General features: G+C 53.0%; 1 protein-coding gene across 2 annotated transcripts; it reads right to left on the bottom strand.

The window, feature by feature from the left end:
- Nucleotides 1-7,627: 7,627 nt before the first annotated feature.
- On the bottom strand, nt 7,628-21,277 carry NAA40 (N-alpha-acetyltransferase 40, NatD catalytic subunit). 2 transcript variants are annotated; one of them, XM_036259887.1, is made up of 9 exons: nt 21,182-21,277; nt 15,341-15,436; nt 14,303-14,355; nt 11,155-11,250; nt 10,911-11,069; nt 10,664-10,747; nt 10,182-10,259; nt 9,794-9,906; nt 7,628-7,899 (listed from the first exon to the last, which is right to left on the bottom strand). In XM_036259887.1, exons 1-9 carry the CDS (start codon nt 21,185-21,187, stop codon nt 7,844-7,846), a joined length of 741 nt encoding a protein of 246 aa, XP_036115780.1. In that variant the 5' UTR covers nt 21,188-21,277; the 3' UTR covers nt 7,628-7,843. The 2 variants fall into 2 exon arrangements, with proteins under 2 accessions (XP_036115780.1, XP_036115781.1); XM_036259888.1 differs by lacking the exon at nt 7,628-7,899 and having other exon boundaries at nt 9,484-9,906.
- Nucleotides 21,278-21,713: the final 436 nt, after the last annotated feature.

The raw sequence follows: 21,713 nt of genomic DNA, 5'->3' as shown, positions 1-21,713 counted from the left end.
AGGATCAAAGGCTGTGGCAGGGGGTGGGGTGAGGTGCCATGGTGAGGGACTGGGAACACAAGAACTTTGGAGAAAACTCAGCCCCATGGGTGTGGGGAGGGGGGCTCACAGAAAGGAGGCAATGGACCCAGAGTGAATGCCCCAAGGGGAGGGCTGTGCTGAGCTTCCTCTGGAGGAATGGGCTTCCCAGCCCTAAACTACCCAGGGCCCGCCTTCAACCCTCCCCCAGGTTCCCCATCTCCCCCACCACACTCATGGGTATTTGTAAAGTCCAGCTCTCTCAGCCCTGCCTCCCCACCCCCCACCCGCTATCTGGGCTCCCTGCTCTCACCCTGCCTGGGGCTCTGGCAAATAGCCCAGGACAGATGCTTCTAAATCTGCCTTCTTCATCTCAAAGGCCACAGCCTAGGGGCTCAGGGCTGGGAGGCTCAGGCCCCACCTGCCTGCCTCCAGGTGAAGGGACAGGGACCTCCCTACTTCCCTACTGGGCTTTGTCAAGCCTTTGTCCTATGAACAAAGTAATAATGCCCAGATTAGAGCACAGCCAAGTAAGGCCTTTCTGTGGTTCCCTGGGATACTCCCTGGAGAAAGCCACGTTCATCTCCTTCACCAGAGGCTGGAAGAAGGGAGTGAACGTTTCTGGAGGAGGCATATAGGTGCTCTGTCCCAGGGCTTTGTCATGACCCTGAGCTGTGGCTTCTCTCAGAGACCCCATCAGAGAGGAGGAAAGAGGCTGGCAGAGGTTAAGTATCACGGTTGAGGCTATAACTGCCAGGGCAGGGTTTGAACCTAGATCTGTGGAATTAATACTACCGTCTCTGCTCTGCCCCGAGTCCTCCAGCAGCCCACGCCTCCCAAAAAGCAGGGACAGGCCTTTAATAAGACAGTAGGGCACCTTGTGGTGTTTTAAAAAAAAAACTGATCTCCAAGACCATCTGCAAAGGAGGACCCAGAAATCTGTTTTTTGGTTTGTTTGTTTACATTTTTCCCTTTATTGATTTTAGAGAGAGAGGAAGGGAGAGGAAGAGATAGAAACATTGATGAGAGAACATTAATTGGCTGCCTCCTGCATGCCCCCCACTGGGGATTTGGCTCACAACCTGGGCATGTGCCCTGACCCGGAATCAAACTGGCGACCTCTTGGTGCATGGGTCAATGCTCAATCACTGATCCACACCGGCTGGGCAGAAATATGTATTTTTTAAAAGATTTTTAAATTGATTTTTAGAGAGAAAGGAAGGGAGATAGGGAGAGAGAGAAAAACATTGACATGAAAGCACATCAATCGTCTGCCTCCTGTGCGTGCCCCAGCTGGGGATTGAGCCTCCACCTGGGCACAAATCGAATCAGCATTGGTGCACAGGATGCTGCCCAACCGAGCCACACTGGCCAGGACACCCTGTGGTGTTTTATGCAACCAAACTGTCTGGCCATGGAAACGAATAAATGATAGCTCCTGCAAGAATGTTTTCCACAGGCGATGTTGAGTAGAAGAGGCCAGACATGTAAGAGCAGACTGTACATCCTATTTACATAAAGGGCAGCAGGACTGGGGTGGGGTGTGACAGGTAGTAGGGATCCTGGAGGGAGTGGGAAGGCACAGGGACTGGGAGAGGCCTGATGGGGCATCTGGGTGCTGGTTATGGTTACGTGAATGTGTTCACTCAGAGGTAATTCCATCAAGAGTGGCTGGACATTCACAACTTTCTGTGTGCCTGCTACACCAGTTTAAAAAGTTTTAGAACAGATAAGAGAAAACAAGGGAAACAATGTGTGATATGATCTTGTTTTTCTAAAACAAAAAACAAAACCTAGAGAAATAAATGTGCATAGATTAAAGACTGGAAGGACACATAAACCGAACAGTGGCGTTGTCTAGATGGTGGTGGGAAAATTGGAGGTCGTTTTCCCTGCGTTTTCCGAGCTTGCACAGGGGCACTTTTAGCACACTAGAGTACGCAGTGAGAAGAGCGGAGTTCACTGGTCCAGTGAGGGCAGCTGCCCCACGGGTGACAGACTCCCTGGGAGGAGGGACCTTGAACAGGCTTCCGCGGGGCAGGGATCTTCTCTAACACCCTGACAGCCGGTCTGCTCACCCTCCCAGCCCACACTGCCCACCATGCTTTGATCGCTGGGAGTCTCTCCCTGCACCAGGGGGAGGCCTAGAGGTCCCAGCCTGGTTCCCGATGATTCTGACCCAAAGGCCCAAGCTGTCCCCAACCCTCCCCTCCCTGACCGGGGCAGTGGGTATGGTAGGGGAACCGGTCCCTACTCCTGAGACCAGCTTCACCATCCAGGCACCCAGGCCATGATGGTCACTATGGACTGGGAAGATCCCAGGTGCCCCCTCCCAGAGCTGGCCCCCAGAACCACTGGCCATACTTGGGTGCCCTCCTAACTCAGGCCTGGCACTGTCTATTTAAGGCTCCGGCGAAACAACTGCTCTGTCCAAATATGGAGCTTGTGAGTCCTGGGGAGGGGCCAAAGCCCCATGCTGTGGGGCCAGCAAGTAGAAATCCTCAGTATGCCCCCCCCACACACATTTTCTGGTTTGCACCTCCCAGAGCATCTGACACAGAGCTGGTACGAACCTGAGCTAGGGGTCTCCAGTTTCCCCACCTGGCCTAGACTCCCTTGGCACATCATGTGGGTGCCAAGCACTGAGCCCTGGGGCTGGCCATGGGAAAGGTTGCAGGGTGAAGGAGCCCACCTAGGACTCTCTTTAGGCCTTGGGGTGGGGGGCTGTCTTCCTTGGCTGTGAGTAGCAGCTGGAGCCCTAGTAGAGTCTCAGGAAGGGCCCAGTGTCCAAAGGAGGGTTCAAGAGGGGTGGGGTGGGGTGGGGAAGGGGGGTGAGGGTTGGCTGCAGGTCCAATACTGGTTTCCTGGGTTACCTCCCCTTCCTCACCTGGGCCTTAGCTCCAACATCTGCAAATGGGGAAATTTCCGCCAAGTTCGGCAAGAGGAAGGGACAGGAGGGGCTGAGCTCGCTGGAAGAGAAGGGCAGGTTTGGGAAACTGAGCTGGCACTGGTCTGGGATGTCCCCGACAGGGAGGAAGGAGCCCCTGGGGTGGTGGACTGGGGTAATGTAGGGTCTCTGAGGGGGCATCAGCTCTTCCTGGACCACAGCGTCCCCAGGCTCCTGAAGTCCAGGGGGTGGGCCCTGATGCAGCTGTCGGGAAGAGTGACATGGAAGAGGTGCAAAGGCAGGACATGGGGGTGCTGCGTCCCACTGTCCTGCTGTCCTGACTGGAAGAGCCCTAGGGGTCCTGCAGAGCCTGAAAAGGTAGGCTGCCAAGGCACAGGGAGGATGTGGGCTGGGGGGATGTCAGCCCACAGGGAGCCAGGTGGTGGTTAACCCCTTCCGGCCTGCAACCCACAGTCAGCAGCCAGCAGCCATGTGTAACAAGGAGGAAATCACCTTGCTCGTGTGTGACAGCCACTCAGGCTCGGCCAAGGCTGGCTTCACTGGAGAGGCAGGACCCACGCACACCCCGAAGCTGCCAGATCTGTCTGCGTGCCCCACTCCTGCCCCCGTGGTACAGATGGGTCAGCTGAGACCCAGAGGGGCGGGCTGCTAGGCTGGACTGCCTCGCCGCCCTGTGTCCCCTGGGGGTGTCATGGTGGACATGGGTCAGGACTCATATGTGGGCAAGAATGTGCCCAGGCGCTGCTCAAGGTCCCACTCAAGCCCGAGCCAACAGCACGATGACCAGGTCATGTTCCAGACCTCCACCCTTGCTGCCAGCAGGCGGCCGGCAAGCCTGCGCTGTGCTGCGTGCCCCTGGCTGCCAGCTCACCCCGCCCTCTGTGACCCCACATCCGGGCTCCTCTGTCTTCTGGGCTCCCAGCCTGCACTCGCAACTTTAAGCCCTCAGGACCTCTGTCTGTCTCAGGACCCCTGACCTTTTCTCCAACCCCTAGCCCAAGGTGAGTCCCCCATTCCTTTTCACTGTTCTGAACATCGCATCTCACGACTAGGCCCCCAGAAAGCTCCATTTCTGGACCCCCACACCTCTTCCTGCTCGGTTTCCAACACTGACACGGCTGCCCCCCCAGCCTGAAGCCACTGTGGGACCCACTGCCCAGGCATCACACTGGACTCGCGATGGCGGCACACAGTGGGCCCACCTGAGGGCTGTGCGCGGCCCTCGGCACCCAGCGCCTGGACCTGGTGAGCTGGGACCTCACTAGCTCATGAAAATTCTCACTGAGTGTGGCTTCGTCACCACTGGTAAGGGCTGGGGTAGATGAGCCACCTCCAGGCCCACTCCCTGCAGCAGGGCCCTCCGGTGCCAGGGCAGGACCACACCTCAGCACAGGGCCTAACACACCAACCCTTCTTCTTCCGGGGCCCTGGGGCTAACAGTTGTGGGGTGGGGGAGCAGGGCCCGTCCCCAGGGGCAGCTGCAGCCAGCTGAGTTCTGCTCCCTCACCTGGGCTCAAGCTCAGGCCCCCAACCCCATCCCATGGGAGGCCCCAGGCCCTTCTGAGCCTGGTCCTTTCCTTCAGGGCCGCCTCCCTCCAGCCTTGGCGTGGACTACAGGAGCACCGTGCGGCGGTCTCAGCCCGAGCAGGGGCAGCCCCTTCCCTGCCACGCCCCTGCAAGTGTTCTTCGTACAGTTCAGATCTCACAGCAGGGACTGCTAACGCCCCCATTCAGGTTGACATGTCCCCCTCGTCCACTTCCTTCCACACAGGCAGAATCCAGGAAATGTAGTCCACGCAGGTGTGGGGTGGGGGGCTCCCACAGATGCTCTTCTGCCTTCCTAGCCAGGTGATGGGATTCACAGGGCCTGAGTCAGAGAGGGCAAAGCTGGGAAGCAGGTGCTGAAGCCAGAGGAGCCGGCAGAGGTCAGGGGCACAGCCTGCCTCTCCCCTAATTAATCACCCTTGCCTCCCCCACCCAGCCGATCGGAACATCATGCAGCTACATCAAGGGAAAGCGGGGGTACATGGCCCTGGGCTCTGAACGGGAGGTTGCTATGGCTGCCACCTCCTCCTCTCTGGAGAATGATCTGCACAGGTAAGCTGTCATCACTGGCCACAGGCACTTCCCCTGTCCCAAGACCCTCTTCCAACCCTCCTTTGTGGGTAAGCCTCATGAGGCAGCCACTTCTTGACAATGGCCTCTCACTCATCCCCATCTTTCTTGGCAGCCCCTGCATGGGACAGAAGTGACCCCTCTCAGGTGAGAGCAGCCTCCCTGGGGGAAAACAGGGCCTCGAGACCAGCAGGTGCCTCTGCCTTGCCAGGATCAGCAGACAACCAGAACTCCATCATGAAGTGTGACATCAACATGCGCCAAGGTCCTGTCTGGGGCTCAGCCATATGCCGGGGCACTGCAGACTGGATGGAGGGGACCACTGCGCTGACCCCTAGCACCATGAAGATCAAGGTGGGGAGGAGGAGGGGGACCTCCCATTCGTTGGGGGAGTATGGGGGCATAAGGTGCTTCCTCAGGAAGCAGAAACCCAGCCTCTCCAGCTTCTGTGGGGGAGGCAGCTGGGAGCTGGAGGGGCTGCGGGGCGGGCAGAAAGCGGAGTGCCTTGGCTTGCTGCTGCGGTACTGAGCTCTCTGAGCCGCAGGTCACCTAACGGTCGAATGGGTAACACCGCCTACCTTGGGTTCAAATCTTGGCTCTGCCACTGACCACGAACAAGTGACTTTACACTCTGGGACTCTCAGTTGACCTTTAAATTGAGAACAGGACCACTGGGATGGAAGGATTAATGCCGGCAAGTATCCCACTGTGCCCAGCACACAGGAGCACTGAGTGTGAGTCATCACTTGCATGGCAGGGGCTCATCAAATAGTAACAGGTCAGCTTTGGGCTGCCAAGGCTCCACCCCCAGCACCTCCCCATCTGCCCAGACCCCCCCCCCTCAGGCAGTGCAGAAGTACTGGAAAGGACTAACCCTGCCCTGTGTGAGCAGATCACCTTCAAAGCCTGGCAGTCGAAACCATCTGGAGCCCAGGCTTCTTCCACTGGGGAAACCAGCTCAGGCTCTGACCACTCATCCAGCAACTGCACCCCTTGCTCCACCTGCTTGCTGAAGGTGCGGCATCTCCGGAAGTGCCCCTGGAGCAAAGAAACTTGAGCTGCAGCTGTAGGGAGGGGTGGAGGCAGCCACAAAGGCAGCCATTGTGGAGGACCAGAGGGGCCCTGGACACTTAGGAAGGTGGAGGGCGCAGATGGTGAAGGAAGGTCCCACCCTTTCCAACTTTGGCCTTTTTCACTTGTGGCAAGGGGATGGTCACTCCAAGGAATTCCTGCCTGTGATTAAAACAGCTTTCAAGGAACAAGAACTTTTGTCACATGAGAAATCTACTGTATAATTAGCCAGTGAAATGCTCTCTCACCTTCCCAAGGACGGCGATGCCCTTCTTTGTGCCTCGCAGATAAGACAGCTGCACAAACCATGCCTGGGTGTGCCCCTGCCCACATGGCTGAGGCCACAACAGGCTGCCACCCTGCTCCTCTTTCCCCAGGTAACTGGCCCTCCAGAGCACAAACAGCCATGTGGCTTGGGAGTTCCATCCTAGCTGCCCTCTTCACCTTCCAGATGTGATCGCCACGCAGGGGCGTGACCGACCAGCCCCTCAGTGTCCACAGGAAGTGCTTCTGAGCCCTACCTCCCAGCCCACTTCCTGCTTCTCCCCCAGCTCACCCTGGGCCAGGGCTGGCAGCAGTGCCCCTGGGAGAGAAGCTGCATGGCTCCATCTGTCACACTTGAGGGGCTGGACAGAACCCCCCAGCTCATAACTTCTCTGCCCTGTCAGGCCTTACCAGAGTTAGCCTTCCTTTGAGCCTCCGCCTTTTGTGAGTGGAGGGAAGAGGGGGTGGAATCTTTTTAAGACACAAAGAATATTCTGAGTAACCTGATGAAGTAAAAGGAAGGGAAGAAACAGCGACACTCATCAATTCAACTCCCACACAGTGCACTGGAATTTGTTTCAGCCGCAGATGTCAGGGGTCACAATGCCTGGCTTGGGACTCTCTCTCCAGGATACAAAGCAGGCACCCCTCAGACCTTTGACCTCTACCCAGGGCTTCTGGGAAGTGGCAAAACACATGCATTTGGTCTCAGTTTCCACCTCTGGCTGCTTGCCCAGACACCCCGAGGTTTGTCAGGCGTGAAGCTTCTTTCACAGGAAGGGAGGCAGGGCCATCACAGCTACATGCCTCCCAGGGGGTAGGCCCAATTCTGGGGCAGTCTGAAGATCCCGATGTCCCCCGAGCCCACACTGTCCATGGTACCCCAGCATCAGGCAGTATCCCAGCAGCTGAACAAAGTAGCTTTTATTTGTGACATACAAATACAACCAATGCAAAAAGAGATCACTTTTCCCCTTTGATTCCAGTGATAACAAGTTGCTAAAGAAAAAATATATATCAAGGAGGAGTTTATCTTCAAAGTTTCCTCTAAAAAACCCACAAAGGGTTAAATACCATACACATGTCATATGCACATTTGACATCAACAAAAATAACCTGAAATAGAGTGAACACAACTAAAAGAAAAACCTTAAAAAATATTTTAATGTGCCCCAAACAAACAATAACAAGAGTCTGCTAAAGGCCTGCTACGTGTCTCACGGCCAAGCCCGGGGGGGGGGGGGGGGGGACTGGCGGCTGAGGACTGACGGGCTCACCCCCACGAGTGACCTGCTGGTCTCGGCAGCGCCTCGCCCGCCCCAGCCCCAACCTCCAGGGCAGCCCTTCGGGAAGTGACCAGCAGAGGCTGGGCGAGCAGGGCATGCCACCAAGCGCCCCAGATGGATTCGGTGCCACGTGTCCAATGACTATAGAGACAATATACACTGAACTCACCTTATGTGGGATTTACACTGGGGGTTCCTTTTGGTCCCCTTGAGTGGGAGGTATCAGAAATCCATGATCTAAGACAATAAATAGTTATCATTCTGTGTCCTTTGAGAGACAGGGATCAGAGGAAACACTCCTCCTAAACATGCTTCTGTCATTCCATGATTCTTGGAAGCCCACCAATGTCCTCCCAGAAACTGAAACTCTCTCCCCTCAGGAAACCCCCCTGGGAGCCAGCAGGACAAGGACATGAGTGGGTTTATTCCAGTGTAAAGCTGCAGGGCCCCCTCCAAGGGAGTGACCCGTCTCACAGCTGGCTGGCGGGGTCAAGAGCAATGAGCACTCATGGGGGCTGGGCTGGGTAAAGGAGGCCATGTGCACAGACCCCAGCACCAGCAGGAATCCGAGGGAGAAGCAAGAACAGTTCCGGGGAGATCCATCAGCAAAGATGCCCGAGTCAGGGCAGAGGGTGGGCTGAGAGCAGACTCTGAGGTCAGAAGGACCCACAGCCTCCAGGAGAGCAACTTCACAAAGGCTAGAACTTTAAGACACTCCTTGAAGCAAAGCTCAAGGATGTCTAAGGGGAGGCGTTAGGTGCTTTTTCCTGGATAAGGGTTTGGTCATTTTTTCCCCTGGAGGGGACACAAGGCCTAGAGATTAGGGCAAGTGTGAGCTCCGACCCCACACCCTCTCTACCCCATGAGAGAAGAGGAAGGCCTTCCGCTGCCCTGCTCTAGCCTGCTGCCACAGGGTGATCCCAGAGAGAGGAAAGCAGCTGATGGGGCCACCGAGGCGGGCTGCTGCAGCCTGAGCGCGGCCAGAGCAGTGGCACTAGGGCCTCACTGAGGCGGCGAGGGGCGAGGCTGAGGAGTGCAGGCGGGGCGCCTGCTGCTGGCTGGGGGCTCTCCGAAGAGCGAGGGATGCCCCGCCTGCAGAGAGCTGTCAGCACCAAGACGTGAGAGGAAGCGGCACTGACTATGCCAAGAACGAGAGGTCTTCTGGGGAAGACAAGGGGCTCCCTGATGTTATTCCCCACTTGAGAATAAGAACAGAGGTATCTGGAGTGGGGGCGAGAGGCAGGGGAGAAAGAGTAGTGATGGGCAATGGAGAGGAACAGGCAGGACCTCTGGCTTTTTCCTGTGAATTAAAAACTCGAGCCACTGCCATAAGATCAAGAGGTTAAGCTTAGAATGCAGCTAAGTCCAAAATGCAGCAAAGTCCAAAAACCCACAGAAGCGATGGCGGCCCCACTGGACACCTTCTTCCTGCTCCTCTCAGCCCCTCACTGACAGCGACGGAGGAAGGCAACCTTCGTCCCAGAGTCCGCTGGTCCCCTGGATGGCTCCGCTCTAACTGTACATCATAAGAGCACAGCTGAAAGAGCTCCCTTGCTTCCCTGTGTTGCAGCACAGAAGACCATCCCACTGTCTCCATCAGAACATTCCATCCACGAAACATGAGTCTCTCTGAAGTCACTCTATGTCCAGACCTTACACCAAGTCCATTCCTCTTTGAGGACCAGCTAGACCCTGATCCAGGGCTCCAGGACTTTCATAAAGGTGGGTATAAACACTCCATTTGTCCAGGTGTGTGTGGGGGGAGGGGGGCTGTCAGGCATCCAGCTACAGAGAAGTCAGGGAATCTCACGCTCAAGGGCGCAAGAGTGGAGACAGAAGGCAGCCTCCGTGCAAGGATGACTTCATGCCCAGCCTCCACCAGCTCTTCCCTCAGCATCCTCCTCTCTGCTCCCTCCTGGCACTGCTCTTCTAGGAGAAAGGAGGAGGGGCGGCTCGGACCACTCCTCCCCAGGGTTCTGTGATCTCAGGGTAGAGCCGGGCACATGCAGGGCTGAGGAGGCCACAGCTCTGAAGGCACCTGGCAAGTGGCATGAGACCAGGGGAGAGGGCAGGCCTTGGAGAGAGTGTTCTGGCTTGGGAGTTCAGTGGCAGCAGCCACCACAGTGCCCACCCGCATGGGAATGCTGACTGTCCCCAAACTTGGTCCTTCGGCTCAGGATCTCGTAGGAGCAGTCCTCCCCACAGCAACCAGACATGCTGGGGGAAGAGTCGTCGATGTCAAATCTGCAAGGCAGGCAGGAGGAAAGGGTTGGTTGCAGGTAACTGACTACCTTCCTCCCTGACCCAAGAACTTTTCCACCAGCCACACTCATGAGACGCCGAGGAGTTAAGGGTGCAGGAGGGCAGGAGACCAAGCCAGAGGGCACTACCAGGTCATCCACCAATCCCTAACCCTCACAACCACTGGACTGGGAGCTCAGGTGTCAGGATGAACAGGGGCCAGGACCAGGAATAAAGCAGTGGGGCAGGAAGTCCCACACCAGAGCCCAGATCCTTACTGCAGTGCTTCTCTGAAGAACTGGTAGGCGCCATGATTGTGCTTAAATACTGTTAACATAACCTTCTTCATCTGTGTGCTGAGAAGGAAGCAGAGAGAATGCCTTGCAGAAAGAGACAGATGCTAGGCTGTGCTTCCCACCTCATGCCTCTGCCTGCCCCTCCAAAGCACTTCTGAGCCCCGACTCCAGCCCGTCTGGGGAGCCCACAGCACTTAGGGCTTCTCTCTGTTAGGGGCTGAGGCTGCACTGGCAGTAGCCCCCACCGGACTGACTTCTCCACTCCCTCTCCGCATCCCCTTTGTGCACTGAGGCAAACGTACAAAATCCAGGGTCACAGCAGAACAGGGAATAGCTTGCTGAGGGGGTTCTAAATGCCCTTCTTCCAAAACATTCCTGTAAGCCTTGTCCTCCAGAGGCTCACAGAACAGCGGACACCTCAGAGGCAGCTCCTTCCAGCTGTGTGACACACCGAGTGGCCTTACCTGTTGGCCACGAGCTGCAGAATCTGTATGAGGAACTTCCCCAGGCCTTTCCGCCGCACCTTGCTTTCCAACTGCACCTCGTAGCTGGGTGAGGAAAGTAGACATGAGCATGACGAGACTGCAGGGCCGGTCAGAGGAGCCTGTGGCCCCTGGCAGCCCAGGCACTCAAACAGGACTGTGTCCCCGCGGGAGTGCCCAGAGCAGCACCAGTGTCCCCCCACACCGCACACCAAGCCGGTGCTCCTACCAGTACAAGACTTCATCCCCACACTCCACGTCAAACCGGAAGTGAGAAAAGGCAACAGGGACAGAACTGTTTTCCCAAGCAATGAGGTACCAGGCTCGGTCATCTGTCATTTCCTCCCTTTTTTCTCGGTCCTTCCAGCCCCACTCGCTTTGCTCATACCTGGGAAAGTGGGGGCAGTCAGGATCGGGAACTCGAAGAGGAGAGCCAGCCTGAGGAAGAGACCCCTGTGGTCAGGTGTGCTTACATGGTTTGCATGTTAGTTTTGGTCAGGTCAAAGGCCCAGTCCACGGTGGCTGGCTCCAGTCCAGACACTCGCTTACATTCAATGGAGACGTTTAAGCTGAGAAGAAGAAAAGGAGGCATTTGAAGCCAGCCCTGCCCAGTGCTGCCCGCTGCCCTGAGACCAGACAGTGAGGTGCCTGACCTCAGCTAACCTACACAGAAAAGCCAAGCTGAGCCTTGTTCCCAGACGAGACTGTAGAAGGTGCCTGTGAAGGAACCAAGCCTTTCAGGGCGAGTTCCACAACTGTCATCACAGGCCCACCACCTGACCACAAGTCCCATTTCTTGCCTCCCCTGCATGGCCCTTATCAGACTCGGCTCCTTATAAACTTCTGTCCCTCTGCTACCTCTTTGCTCTGCGCCCTCTCTTCTGTACTTGGTTAAAACATGGAAGTCTTCTCTGTTCCCTTAGTTCCTGCCCTTAGGCATTTTTCCAGTTGCTTTAATTCTGAACTGGACTCCTCACTGGGCTCCCAGGGGACCTCTTTCTTCTTATCTACCACTCTCCTCTGAAAGCATCTGGGTGACCTCAGGCCCTCCAAGAAGACTGGCCCACAACCCTCCGAGGAGTGCTGCCTGCCCCCCCGCGCGCTCTCAGCTGACCAAACAGTAGAACAGGCCCAACCCCACACCGTTTTCCTACACTAACAAACGCTGTAGGCATTAGGTATCACAACCTGCTATTTACTTCTAAATGAAACATAAGTAAATCACAGTTCAATGCCTTGGCCAAAATGCGAGCTCACATTCTCTAGTTAGTGCCACATTCTGAAGGGACTGAGGTCAGCAACTCCAACTCCTTATGGAGCTCCCACACCCACCCCGTACCTTTCAGTGACCTTTGACCTGACCCCTCAGAGGATGTTCCCACCCTCACCTTTGCTGACTGGCACACCATGTGAGTTGCACGTGTGCTCAGCCTTGTAAATCTGGAACTTCCTGGCTCTGAAAGTTCTTCCTTTCTTGGTAAATAGTGACCACGTGGTAGTCAGAAATGCCCAAACACAGCACTACATCCGTCTTAGCTTGTATTTTCCCAAGGGTGGTCTGCATGTACAAATGCTCCGCTAATCTGAGTTAAGTTCATGAACGCAGGATCACAGCCACACACACACAATGCCAGGCACCGAAGGCGCCCAGAGTCGCTGGCAACGACTGCCTCAGAGCTGCTCCATATTTCTGGAGGTCGGTGGGAATGCAGACTATGGAGCACTGAGAGCTATCACAGTAAGGGATCTCTGAGCTATGTCAAACGCCTCCCTAGGAGCTGAATAACAAAGCTACCAGAGGAAATGTTCTGCATCTGATCATAAACAGAAAGAATGAATAAATTAATGTGATGTTATGAAATTCAGACATAGCTATGAAAAGCAAATACAGTGCTGCCTACTAGTCTTTGTTTCATGATTCATATATTTACATTTGTCTATCTTGTTCATTAAAATACTTATACCAGCCCTGGCCGGTTTGCTCAGTGGTTAGAGCATCAGTCCACGGACCAAAGGGTCAAGGGTTTAATTCCTGGTCAAGGGCATGTACCTGGGTTACAGGTTCGATCCCTGGCCCTGGTCGGGGTTGTGCGGGAGGCAGCAGGTCAATGCATCTCTCTCACTTCGACGTTTCTTTGTTTCTCCCTCCCTCCCTTTCCTCTACTCTTAAAAAACCAATGGAGTATGGTCGGTGTGGCTCAGTGGTTGAACGTCGACCCATGCACCAAGAGATCATTGGTTTAATTCCTGGTCAGGACACATGCCCAGGTTGCGGGCCTGATCCCTGGTGGGGGGCATACAGGAGGCGGCCAATTGATGTTCTCTCTCACTGATGTTTCGATCTCTCTCTCCCTCTCACTTCCTCTCTAAAATCAATAAAGGAAAAAAAAAATCAATGGAAAAATATCCTCACATGAGGATTAAGAAAAAAGAATAATGATCAAAGTAAAAAATAAATGAATAAAAATAAAATAGAGTGCTCATACCAGCAGCTATTGACAAGCTGGATTTGTTTCCTTTCCTCCTCAAACCAACCTTGCAAGTCTGGCATCTTCACTCCATTTAACAGATTAAAAAATGAGCACAGTTATGAGTCAAACCCATGGCTGTGATTCTCTAAAATCATAAGCCCCGTTTTCCCCTCAGCCAACACATCTCTGGTAAAACAAAGTACGCTTCCTATTTTATAAACCAAGAGGACAAAAGGGCTTTAATCCAGAACCTAGAGTAAATTGGATTAGTCATAACAGTAGTAACAGCTAACACTGATCTAGCTTTTAATATGCTCCAGGCACTAATGTTTTACATCTAATCTCCTGATGACTCCATTAGGAAGATATATTATTACACCCATTTCTAATGAGAAAATTGAGGTACAGAGTGGTTAAGTAATTTGTCCAGGGTCACAAAGCCAGTAAGTGGCTTTTAATATTACACTATACACTCAGGAAAGAGCACTGGATTGGAATTAAAAGCCCTCCCTGACTGGTGTGGCTCAGTTGGCTGGGTGTCGCCCCATGCAACGAAAGGTCACCGGTTTGATTCCCAGTCAGGGCACATGCCCCAGTTGTGAGCTCAAGTCCCCGGCAGGGGGCATGCAGGCGGTAGCTGATCAGTGTTTCACTCTCACATTGATGTTTCTCTCTCCCTCTCTCTCTCTCTCTCTCTCTCTCTCTTTCTCTCTCCCTTCCTCTATCTAAAAAAAAAAAAAAAAAATCAATAAAAAAATATTTAAAAAGAAAAAACAGCCCCCTCGGCTGCTAGAGAGAAACACTGTAAGCTCAGAAATCTCATTCAACTTCGCTGGGCCTCAATTTCCCCTGTATAAAACAAGTCAGCCCACATGAGTTTTCAAGTTTCAGCTCTATGATTCTTTATCCAGAGAGAATAACAAATCCTAGAGACATCAGTCTGAGACTATGCAATCTTTGCTCATTTATGGATTTCTTTGTCACCCTAACTGGGGTTTATATCAATGGAGCACTAACCACCTTTTCTACTTTTTCCTACCAAAGAAAAACAAAAAAAAAGAGAGAAAATTTGAGTCTGAGGAAGCCTACTCTGTAAAGGTGAATTCCTGAAGACACTCAGAGACAAAAGTTAGGAATGCTGAACACTCACCCATTTCGATCATATTTCTTGAACACCGGGAAAGCCTCTAAAGGGTCTCCAAGCTGTGGAGGGAAAGAAAAGAGAAGTAGTACAAACACATGTGTGGCAGAGTCGTATGCTCTGCCCTAAAGTCCAATGCTGGCCAGACCCACATTGAGAAGCTTAATTCCTGGGCCCAGGGGCGCCCTTCACATGGACTGCCCACCTGCCTCAGCTCGGAAATCACATGTAACAGGGAGGCTTTGATAAGGAGGCCAAAGAGAGTTAAGTTAGGTCATCTGACAGGACAGGAAGAGACTCCACTAGCCTAAGACTAATACTGGCCTATGGACATACAATCCCCTCCCTGCTCACCTGCCCGAAGAAGAAGAGTGGCCATTTGATCCACCTGTGTACTTCTAAGACGCCCCCAACTAATCTCACCTGGTCAAAACCCAAAATGGAAAGTCACATCCCCGAGTACATCCTTATAAATATGGACTGTTTACTGACTGGGCTAAAAGAACAACAAAAAATGGGATATGAAGAGGGTGAGAAGGATGACCAGAACTTCTCTGGTTCAGTTTGAAATCCGGGCCCATCTGGCGCTCAGGTTCACGGCTACTCCTCCCCCGACTGCAGCCCCTTGAAACCAGGTGGCTGCACATTCCTGGTCCCAGAACAGCTTCTGGTACTTCACGGGCAGTCAAAAAATACTTGAAGGAACGAATAAGAAAATTATACCACATTTTATGAGGGACGTTTCTTCTCCAAAATGCAAAATCCTAACAACAATTTCTCCAGATCCTCTTCTACTGGTAAGAAGACCCACAGAGAGGAGCAGCCACTTCCATCTGAATCCACATTTCCCTGCACATGTGGGCCAATTGCTGGCCCACCTGGAAACTCTCCCAGGCTCATTTGGGCTCATTTTCCCCAGGCAAGGGGGCAGCAAAGGTGTGGGTAGGTAGTAACACAATTCTGCCACACGGTGGCGCCAAAAGAAGTAAAATTAAAAACCAAGTAGAAGTTGCAGGAGGAAGGGACTGGGAAGGAGGGGAGAGTTACCCTGTTGGCTGCATCCACTTTGGCACAGACCGCATCCATGGCTGCTCGCTCCTCCAACCGCTTCTGCTTCTTCTCCTTTGCTTTGCTTGACTTCCTCTGCAACAGAGAAAGGCAAAGTTGGCTTGAAGGGCTGTGGCCAACCAAAGGCTTGACTTTCCCTTTGAGAAACAAAAAGGTCTGTCCCTTTGTCCACAGACCTGGCCTTAGCAGCTGGAACTTCCTTCCAATCCTGGCTGCCACATATTTGCTGCAGTGGGGAAGACCCAAGCATGTTCTGGTCTTGAGACCTTGGGAGCGTCACTAGACTTCTCAGCTTCCTTGTCAGGAAGAGTACAAACCCTTGGGGCCATTGGGTCGCTGTGAGGACCCAGTGATAGCATGAGACAACAGTTGCAGCAGAGCCTGCCCCCCCGCAGATGCCTAAGAAAAATTCACTCACCCATTCCCTCCTAAGAAGAGAGCACTAATTTTAGACACATTCAGGGCATGTTTCAGGGAGAAGATGGCATCTGAGGTAGCTGTGCACAGTGATTCCTAAGTATAAGTTTATTCAAAGCCTTTTCAGTGTCTTCCCGCTTCAGGAGACAAAGCTCTGGCCTGGGGCAGCCCCTTTGGGAGCTGGGCCCCTTTCTCAGCTAGGGCCAAGGCACTCTGGCTTAAGGAGACAGAGCCATTCCCCAGAAATGCTGCTCAATCAAGGCCAATAAGTGGCAGGCACACGGGGCACCTAGTAGTGACAGGGCAGCATGAAGGCCCTCAAGGGGTTCACCAAGGGACAGAGGCCATGCTGACATGTGATCAACAAGGCCAAACTGCAGCCACATAGGCAGCAGAGAGGAGCAAAGGAAGGCTGTCCTTGCAGAGTGGCAAATGGCAAACTGCACACAACTACATCTAAAGCAGATCCTATTCTGAGGCTCATGTGGGGTTCTCGCAGGCCTAAATGGACCCTCTCGTCCTCCTGTAAAAAGCTGGTAACACAGGGAAAGAGCCCAGCTCTCACAGATCTCATCCAAAGCCTCTTTCTGCTCTTCAGTCTGTGGTCTTCGAACAAAACACAGTCTCCTTTCTTCATCTAATGAGTAGGGCCCTTAATACATACCTGAAGGTGTTAGGCTCGTGAGGGTTAACATAGCAAGTGCTCAATAAATGATAGTTCTCGTTCCCACACCCAAGAAGCAGAGCAGCACACACACCTGGAGGTGCTTGCCCACCCAGCTGAGTCCAGAGGCACCCTAAAGTCACTAGTAAGATGGCTCTGAGCTCACCAGAGGTTCTACTACCTCCAATCACAACTTCATGAACACTGATTGGCCCCAGGAAAGGATGAGTTGAAAAAACAGCTGCTGGGAAAGTTTCTTAGGATAAATTCTAACTTCGGTTCCCTCAGAAATAACACTGCTCAACTCCTACTTCAAGCTACCAGGAGGCAAGAGTTCAGACACCAGGAACTCACAGGGATTGTTTTTCTAGGTATAAACTCATCCGACACCAGCTATTTGCTACTGGCAGGCTGAGCACCATGCTGGAAGCCAGGATAGATCCCAGTCTCACCTCTTTAGAGAAAGGAACAAGCAAAAGAGAACAAACTGTCTTCATAATGCTGGGATCTGGACACAGAACTAATCCCTCTCTACCACATACAGGTTTTAGAGCATCCATCTTTCTCTTTAGGAATCTGGGTTCCAGGCAACACTGAGATACATTCAGCTTGCAAAGTGCTTTCACAAACATTATCTGGTTCTATCCCCAGAGCAGAAAACAGGATCTCCCTTACACATGAGGAAACTGAGTCTCAAAGGAATGGTGTGACTCGTTCCAAGTTCCCCAGAGAGTAAATGTCAGAGGGGAGACTCAATCCCAGGAGCTGGGCTGCAGATTCAGGGTTTGTTCCACCAGCCATGCTATCTCCCACTGGGAGAGCCTACGTCACTGTCAAAGACCTTCTCAGCCCGGCCAAGGTTAAGGTTAAGATGAAACCTCAAGAGCCCTCAAGGCAGCTATTCAGCAATTCATTTTTCATTACCCTTCTGGCTTGGTAATGGCTGGTATGACATGCCAACACAGTGCCACCCCAAGCCCCATCTCCAAGGGGCAAGGAACAGGGAAACCTGAGACAGGTCCCAGGGCTGTGCGATGGGGCAAAAAGAACATGAGCTCAATCAGGCCAGGCCAATGTTCCTCCCGCCACCCCCTGCATGACTTGTGAAAGAACTCCATCTCCAGAAAAATGGGAATGCAGTATTGGCTTCACAAAACAGTTGTAAGGATAGGTCAGAAGACAGTACACCTTCGCACAGAAGCAGGCTCCCTTCCTCCACCCAGCACACTAGCTCCCTCTTAACATGATACAGAGCTGAAGGATCAAAGGCGCAGGAAGGAAAGCGTGACTCGGGGACTCAGGGAGCACTGAGACATGGGTTTCCTCCATAGGATCTCATTTTTAAGCATATGAGGTAATTCCTAAGCACGAGCAGCAGGAGGGCCAACCTCAGGCCTGCAGGAGATTTCAGGCTCATTCATGAAGGGGAACAGGTGAGCCAGGCAATCCTTGGCGTGAGGCTTGGAACTGCCATGACCCCAGACTGCAGATAATGAAAGAGCCCCTTAAGCGCTCTGCTGCCTGGACACGGGGTATGAGGCAGGCTGCAGCAGGCTGGGCCAGACAGGCTGGGGTTCCTCCCCAAACCTAGCACACACTAAGGAAAGTGGTCTCCTACTGTTCCAATTAGCTTTGCCCTACGTTGTGGAGGTAAGACTATCCTGCAAGGGCACAGAAACATTCTCCTAATTAAAATAGGAAATAAGCACAGTGAACAGTAAAGCTCATTGTGGTTGAGTGTCTTTCCCAAGGGAGCTCTATATAATAAAGAGTGTGGGCATTTGAGTCAAGAGACCTGGATTTGATTCTCAGCTTTTCTACTTAGTAGCTGTGTGACTTTGGACAAGTTATTTAATCTCTTTTCAGCAAGTTACTCAGTTTCTCTGAGCCTCAATTTCTTCATCTATAAAATGGTGCTAACAAGGACCCACTAGTGTCGGACACTCTGCTAATGCTTTAATAAAGACGATTTATTTTAATCTTCACAATAACTCAGCAAGGTATGTGTGCCCACTTCTTTCATGAGAAAACAGGCATAGAGAGGTAAGATAACTTTCGGGGTCAGAGAGTTCTCAAAGGGGTTTTCCTATTATACCTCCTTCCACTCCCACCAGACCGTACACTCCATGAGGTAGTGGTCACATCTGCTTCATTTGCTCAGCGCTCAGAAAACAGAATCATCCAAGACTGAACTCCAGGTCTGAACCCTAGAGTCCATGCTCCTCCACTACTACATCAATTACATGTATATAACACTTACAAAGTATGACATAAATGTTTTCACATGCAGCTGTGAAACTCCTCTCCTTGCTATTTCTACTAAAGTAGTATCTCCATATCCAGTTCTGACATGAAGAAATTTAAAGAAATAAAAAACACCCAGATGGCCCTAGCTGGTTTAGCTCAGTGGTTAGAGCGTTGGCCTGTGGTCCAGAAAGACCTGGGTTTGGTTCCTGCTAAGGGCGCGAACCTCGGTTGCAGTTTGTCCCTGGCCCTGGTTGGGTCGTGCGGGTGGCAGCCACTCGATGGGTCCCTTTCACGTCAATGTTTCTCTCTCTCTTCCTCTCTCTCCCTCCCACTCTATCTGAACAAAAAATGGAAAAATGTCCTTGGGTGAGAATAAAACAAACAAACAAAAAAAACCCCACCCAGATGGAGGCAGGAAGTACCTTTCAGAAAAGAAATTTGGCATCTCCAAGATATTCAGTGTTAATGTCCCCAACCCACAAAGTATCCAAGATCTGAAAAGACCCAAAACAGAGGGTCTTTTCAGATCTTGGATGCTTTGTGGGAGACATCTAAATTCTAACTGAGACAATACATGTGTGGCAGCAAGGGCCTAAAGAACATGGAGAATGGTGCTCCGTCTGATGCCGCTCCCTCAGCTTGAGGTCAGGCTGGCAAATGGAGCTGGAAACTGACCACTATGATGATCATCCACCCATGAAGAATGAGGATAATGACAGGGGTCCAGGTCTGTTTCAGAGAGGAAAATCTAAATCTGTTTTTTTTGCAGTGAGTTTTAGGTCAGAAGAGACTAGGTAGGGGCCATTCTGAAAAACACGTCTGTAAAGTATGACTAATAAGATTGGGGCCCTAAAGGAAGCAAGGGTCACAGTATCTCTGAGGCCTGCTAATTCAACTCAGCCAACGAGGAAGTACTGAACCAGAATGGCATGTTATGCTTCTTGTTTTCTGCTCAGTCTATAGTGGCTGATGCTGGGTAGATACTTACGAGTGATACTGGGCACACAGGTTTTATTTAGTTTCAACAAGAGCTGAGTTTGGGACCTTTCACCCAAGTCTAGGTTAAATAACTCAAAAGTCTCTAGACTTGACTTTCTACATATGAAATGCAGTGTCCTAAATTCCTTGTTGAAACATGACGAATGTGTTTTGACATGGATTACATAAAGTGCTTTGACATGGATTAGACAACTATTTCTGTCTAACAAATTGATTTGTTCAGTCAATAACTATTTGAATGAGAAAAAAAAAAAAAAACTAGGTTAATAACAGTAGGGACAGACCCAATGGGTTAAAAGTAAAAATAGCACAAATCTATTTTAGATAACTGAAGTAAAGTCTGAGAATACAGACAAAAATATCAGCCACTATTTACATCCACTATCTCACTTAATCCTTACATCTATCCTAAGGGGACGGTACCATCATCTTCGTCACATAAATGAGGAAATTCAAATTCACAAAGGACATGTCACTGCCAGCCAGTGAACGGGGCTGAACTGAGGCAGCTCTGGCTCCAAAGTCCCCACTCCCTAAACATGGGGGAAATTCCATGTAAAAATTAATAATATACCCAGGAAGGGCCAGTTACATTTCCAGGAGAGTGACTGATGCTACTTACTCCACTTGGGACTTAGGAAGATGAACTCACAGAAACATGTGCATAACTTCTGCCAACCCTCGGTCAGCACGCGCCAGAGAAGGGCATCAAGTACACCTGCAGGCGGCCTTGCACGGAGCAGGTGCCACCCGGCGAGGGCCATCACCGGCCCCTGCTCACCGGCCCCTGCTCCCCCCCTGCTCAGCCACCTGCAGTACGAAGACTGCCAACAACTCAGGTCATGAGAAGCACCACCTCACTGCATCTAGGAGGCCGTGAAGACGGCCTCTGCTGGGAAGGAAGAGGCTGTTGTAGAGGCAGGAGGAACCTGGTGGAGAGGTTTCGAAAGGGAGTAGGGGAACCGGCTTTACTGCAAATCCGTGTAACGGGAAGCGCAGCGGCAGGGCACTGGGGACACCGGAGTTGGGGTCTGGCCCCCAGTCACTGTCTGTGTGACCTTGGCTGGGTGCCTTCTTTTCTCTGGGCCTCGGCTACCTCCAGGCCAGGGCTGACTTAAGATGTGGGAAGCCTCAAAGCCAATGACAACCAGGTGACAGTGACCTCTGGGGACGGGGGGTTACCCCAAGATCTGCGCGGGGGGAGGGGGAGGCCAAGAAGATAACAGGTCAGCTAGGAAGACGGGGCGGACGCGAAGGGCGGGGGCACCCGAGGGGGTGGGGACCGGAGAAGGGGGCTCCCCAGGCGGTTCCCGGGCTGGGCTGGGCACCGGGACACTTAGAATGGGGGCGTCGGGTGACCTGGGGGCTGGGGTCACGTGAGGCCGGAGGGGGTCGGGGTCACGTGAGGGGGGGTTCAGGAACAATGGGGGCACAGGGAGCGAGTAGAGCGGGGCGCGCTCCGGGCCCTCGCGTTTCCTCTCTGCCTCACTCACCCCCATGGCGGCAACGGTGGCGGCGGCCCTCAGCTCCTCCTTCCCACACTTGCCGGCAGGGAGGCGGCAACAGCAGCTACGGTGGCAGCGGCGACAGTAGAGCGACGGTGGATCCAACAGCGCGCATGCGCCTCACGGACTCCCCCGCGCGCTCTGGTGGACATTGCGCCTGCGCACAGCGGGGGAGCGGGGAAGCTGGGGGAGGCGTGCAGGTGGAGAGCTGAAGAGGCGGGCCGAGGGTCTCGCAGCCGAAAGAGGCGGGAGTCTCAGAGCAGCGTCGCGCTGAGAATGACGTAGCCCCGGGCCCGCCCCCTCCTCGCCAGGCTGCATCTGTAGCTATGGCAACGGCTGCGCCGCGCTGAGAGTAGCGCTCTGGGCAGTCGGGTGGGTGAGCTCGCAACCCTGGCGCTCAGCATCTCTGGGGCCCCGCCCGCCCGGAGCAGCCACCTTCAAAGACACCCAAAACATCACGACCTCTGAAGTACCAGCCCCTCCGGCAACCCTGGGGCACAGGGGAAATCTCTTTTTAAAT

The sequence above is a fragment of the Molossus molossus genome, unplaced genomic scaffold (assembly GCF_014108415.1).
Source record: "Molossus molossus isolate mMolMol1 unplaced genomic scaffold, mMolMol1.p scaffold_m16_p_13, whole genome shotgun sequence".
NCBI classification, from domain to species: domain Eukaryota; kingdom Metazoa; phylum Chordata; class Mammalia; order Chiroptera; family Molossidae; genus Molossus; species Molossus molossus.
The sequence above is the reverse complement of the archived record's forward strand: the minus strand, read 5'-3'. Positions and strand labels throughout refer to the sequence as shown.